General features: G+C 44.7%; 1 protein-coding gene across 1 annotated transcript in view; it reads right to left on the reverse strand.

The window, feature by feature from the left end:
• Positions 1-5,000, reverse strand: part of lrp5 (low density lipoprotein receptor-related protein 5) — a 33,805-nt gene that overhangs the window by 14,044 nt on the left and 14,761 nt on the right. The window contains exons 6-8 of the mRNA XM_047802426.1: positions 3,976-4,192; positions 3,296-3,585; positions 2,821-3,047 (exon numbers count right to left, since the gene is read on the reverse strand). Coding sequence (XP_047658382.1) covers positions 2,821-3,047; positions 3,296-3,585; positions 3,976-4,192 — 734 coding nt within the window. The remainder of the gene's footprint in view (positions 1-2,820; positions 3,048-3,295; positions 3,586-3,975; positions 4,193-5,000) is intronic.

The following is a 5,000-nucleotide window of genomic DNA, read 5'->3' on the forward strand; positions in this document are numbered from 1 at the left end:
TGGCGGCCCTCGCACGTTTTTGTATCGCTATACGATGCCTCCCAGAAAACAACGCACGGTGGGCAAGTGCATGAAGTGGGTAAATATCAGTGGACTATTTTATGTTGTTACTGACCCATTTGGGGACTGTAGGTAAATGAAACACCACATTTTAGACAAACGGGGGCGCTAGTGAGCCACTTAAGAGACACACCTTTGTCTGACCTTCTTGTCCACACTTAACAGCCGACGAATGTGACGTATGTGTCAAATTTCAAGTTAATCTAAGCACGCCAAAAGCCTTAAATATGCCTGAAATAAAAGTAAACTTTGACACGATGCCATGGCAACGGCGTTTGAGATCAAAAATCCGTCCGCAATTTCGCATTACATCCAATCGCATGGATCCTCTAGGAGGAGCATTTAAAAGTTCAACGCATGCACTTATAAAACAATCCAAAATGGCCGACTTCCTGTTGGGCGGAGCTCATAGTTTACAGCATGAAAGTTGTTGGGGTCGATGGGATCTATATGTGTACCGACTCTCGTACATGTGCGTACATAATTGCCCGATCTGTGCACAAATGTTTGTTTTTGCATTACAGGGGGCGCTACAGAGCCCCCCTGCCACGGCCGTATTCCAGCCTTTGCCCGAGCCTAGCGTCGCCTGACTCTGACGTGTGTGCCAAATTTCAAGAGTTTTCGAGCATGTTAAAGGGCCCCAATTGGCCAATTTGAGCAATAAACAAACAAACAAACAAACAAACAAACAAACAAATAAATAATAAACCCGAGCAAAAACAATAGGGCTTCGCACCGTTCGGTGCTCGGGCCCTAATAAAGGAACATAAGAATATACATAAAGAACTGTAAATAACTGAAGGCACTAGTGTTAATATGTGAGCACCTTCACACAGCCAGATTCTAGCACAATGCTAACTCTGTGACTTCCTGCTGAAAGCTGATTGGTTGATTTGGAAATTCAAATTTCAGTTCAGTCAAACTTACAGGCCTAAAAATATTATTTGAATTGAACTCCTCCCACTATGTGTGACCACGCCCGTTCTTCATTCCAGGCTACAGATGTTCACCAAGATCCACCCAGGAACACACTTTATTCATAAACATCAACATTACTGAAATTCTGGGACTTTTGCCAAACCTAATTAGCAAAGAAGGTTTTGTATATTATGCAAATTAGCTTCACATCAAAGAGGGTGGTGCCAAAGAGGGTGGTGCCAAAGAGGGTGGTGCCAAAGAGGGTGGAGTCCTTGTTGTTTGGGGAACCTGCAGTTTGCTATTTCAGACATTTGACCATCAGCTCAACCCTGTTTGGATCGAGACCAAAATATCATCAGGTCGTCTGCTGTAACCAGAATCTCTGACAGGGACAGAATAATAAGGAAAGCAATTACAATCTAAACAAAACCACAAAAGTTTCAGTGCCTTATATGTGCAGAAGGGAAAAGAAACTCGAAAGAAAGAAAGAAAGAAAGAAAGAAAGAAAGAAAGAAAGAAAGAAAGAAAGAAAGAAAGAAAGAAAGAAAGAAAGAAAGAAAGAAAGAAAGAAAGAATAACAGAAATGTAACATTGGCAAAACGACTGATGTTAATTATAGGACAAGAGCGGCTCTAGAGCAACAGGAGCAGAACAACACTGTTACTGTCTGCACTAAACACATCTCACACACACACACACACACACACACACACACACACACACACACACACACACACACACACACACACACACACACAGTTCTGAGCTACAGCCCTGTCTCAAACTCTCTGTCTACAGACTGGTCTACAACACAGGTTCTCATAATGATAACAGAACGTTCTGTCATACAGTGATGCTCCGTCAGCTGCACTAGAACTGTGTGTGTGTGTGTGTGTGTGTGTATATGGGTGTGTGTGTGTATATGTGTGTGTATATGTGTGTGTATATGTGTGTGTGTATATATGTGTGTGTGTGTGTGTGTGTGTGTATATGTGTGTGTGTGTGTGTGTGTGTGTATATGTGTGTATGTGTGTGTATGTGTGTGCGTACATGTGTGTATGTGTGTGTGTGTATGTGTGTGTATGTGTCTGTGTGTGTGTGTATATGTGTGTGTGTATATGTGTGTGTGTGTGTATAGGTGTGTGTGTGTGTATATGTGTGCGTGTGTATATGTGTGTGTATGTGTGTGTGTGTGTGTGTGTGTGTGTGTATGTGTGTGTGTATGTGTGTGTGTATGTGTGTGTGTGTGTGTGTGTGTGTGTGTGGAACCAAAGCCTTAACCACAGGAATGTGTTCTGGCTGCTGGAGGGAGTGTCTTCTCCCTTACAGACACACACTGAGGTTATGGCGTGTCAAAACATGCGGGCACACGCATGCACGCGCACACACACACACACACACACACGCACACACACAAAAAGAACCATGGCCTGGAGTAATGAGTGTGTCTTCTAAAACGAGATGAAAATATAAAGTCATTAAGAGTGTGTGATTACATAACCGCTAAAGTCCTGCTGTTTAAACACACACACACACACACACACACACACACACACACACACACACACACACACACACACACACACACCTGTACACATTACTAACTTAATAACTGAGATCTATAAACATGAACCAGGCCACAGGATAAACACAGAACACAACAGAACACAAAGGAAGGAATGAAAAAGAAGAGCTGTCAGCACTGGGGGATGATGCTGAGAATAATTCTGCCTCAAATCTGTACGGTTTATAGGGATTGTCAGGGTAACCATGGCAACCTGCCGTCACTCAAGACAGCACCACTCATTAGAACCGCACAGGAAGTGAAAGATACGTGCTCACCCGTTAGCCGGATCCAGAGCTAGTGAGCGAGGGTTGTCCAGGTCTTTGCACACTAGAACTTGGCGGTACTGACCGTCCAGACGGGCCACCTCGATCCGGTTGGTTCCGGTGTCGGCCCAGTAGATGTTCCTGCCCATCCAGTCCACAGCCATTCCCTCAGGATAATCCAGGCCAAACTCGATCACTGCCTCTTCACCACTGCCGTTCATAAACGCACGGCTGATCGTCTGTCACAGAGAACAAAGCTAGTTTATCTTCAGGAAAGTAAACAGCATCCACATCTACTGCTAAAGCAACGTTACAGAAAGGCTTAGCCAAAACTGCTAAAGCTAATCACAGCAGAGAATTCCTAAGCTTACAATTAGCATTCTGAGCTAGAAAAGACGTCGACTTTACCTACATGCTAATGTTGTTAGCATTAACATGAACAGAACCAGTAGATATAATAAATTAGTTTCTGAACACAGAAGCACACCTTGGTGCTAATATCAGTCCAAAAGATTCGGTTCTCTGCAAAGTCAAAGTCAAGTGCTGAAGCCTCTTTAACACCGCTGAGTGGGATGGCCACGTCGTTGCTGTTGGTTCCCAGCGAGATGCTGCGGATGTCAACGCGGTTGGTGAAGAGCAGGAACGCTTCAGGAACAACACACGTGCGCAGATCACTGAGGAGCTCAAGACCTGTCGGACACGCGCACGTGAGACCACGCGGCCCATTGAAGCACAAGTGACTGCATCCTCCATTGGACTCAGTGCAGCCGTTAGTGCCTGAACACACACACACACACACACACATAACTAAAGTAAATGAATCAGTTTCACTGATGTCATTTGTTTTTGTTCATTTACTGTTCATTTAATTTCTGCTGGTTTTGAATCTTGTTTAAATCAGTGAATGAATCTGTTGATTCAGTTCATCGGTGTTTGACTCAGTGATTCTTTCGTTCATGACACAGTTCACTCTCCTGTGTTCAGCACTCAGTGTGTGTATGAGTGAATGCTGTTAGCTGTCTGCTTTAAACAGCCACATAATCAAACATGCAACTAAATAAATCAGTGAATGAATCTGAATGAATCATTTAACTGAATCATTTAACTGAATCATTTAACTGAATTAGTGTCGAACCCTGTAGTGCCCGGCAGGTTTTGTGTTCTTACCGAACACCTCGCTGACTTTGGTGGCTTTGAGGCCCATGAGGTCGGGCAGCTGCTCGACGATGACCTCGCGTGTGATCTTGGTGGTGTGAACACGCTCGATGCTCCGCCTCTGCCAGTCGCTCCAGTAGATGTAGTCACCGAGCAGCGTGAAGCCAAAAATGTGCGGCAGTTTATCATCCAGTAGAGTGGCTCTGTTCGACCCGTCCACGTTTATAACCTACACAAAAACATTCAGCATCTTCAGGAGATCTGTTGTAGTGCGCTCTACTTACTCTCTATACAAGATTTAGCAGACACACAGATTTACTTAACCTTATACAGAGTGATGGACATTTTTATACAAGTGAGTAATTGAGGGTTAAGGGCCTTGCTCAGGGGCCCAGAAGTGGCAGCTTGGTGGACCTGGGATTCAAACTCACAAACGTCCGATTGGTAGACCAACACCTTATCCACTAGGCTACTACATCCACCCTACTCCCTTCTCCCTAAACCTTACTCCCTAAAACTCACTCCCTATGCCCTACTCCCTACACCCTACTCTCTATACCCTACTCCCTATACACTACACCCTTCTCCCTACACCCTATACTGTACACACTACTCCCTATAACATACTCCCTACACTGTATGGCCTATACGCTATACTCTCTATACCCTACTTCCTAAACCCTACACCCTACTCTCTACACCCTACTCCCTATACCCTACTCCCTAGTCCCTATACCCTACTCTCTACACCCTACTCCCTAGTCCCTACTCTGTGTACCCTGCTCCCTAAAAACCTCCCTATACCCTACACCCTACTCCCTATACCCTACACCCTATTCCCTATACCCTACTCCCTATATCCTACACCCTATTCCCTATACCTTACTCCCTACACCCTACACCCTATACCCTACTCCCTACACTGCACACTCAGGAGCACAATGTAGTGTGTATATAACATAATAACATAGGGAACAGGACAAGTCAGGGTCAGTTCAGTTTGTTCACTAGACGTTATCACCAGTCCCAAACCACAC

This window comes from Tachysurus fulvidraco, chromosome 17 (genome assembly GCF_022655615.1).
Source record: "Tachysurus fulvidraco isolate hzauxx_2018 chromosome 17, HZAU_PFXX_2.0, whole genome shotgun sequence".
NCBI classification, from domain to species: Eukaryota; Metazoa; Chordata; class Actinopteri; order Siluriformes; family Bagridae; genus Tachysurus; species Tachysurus fulvidraco.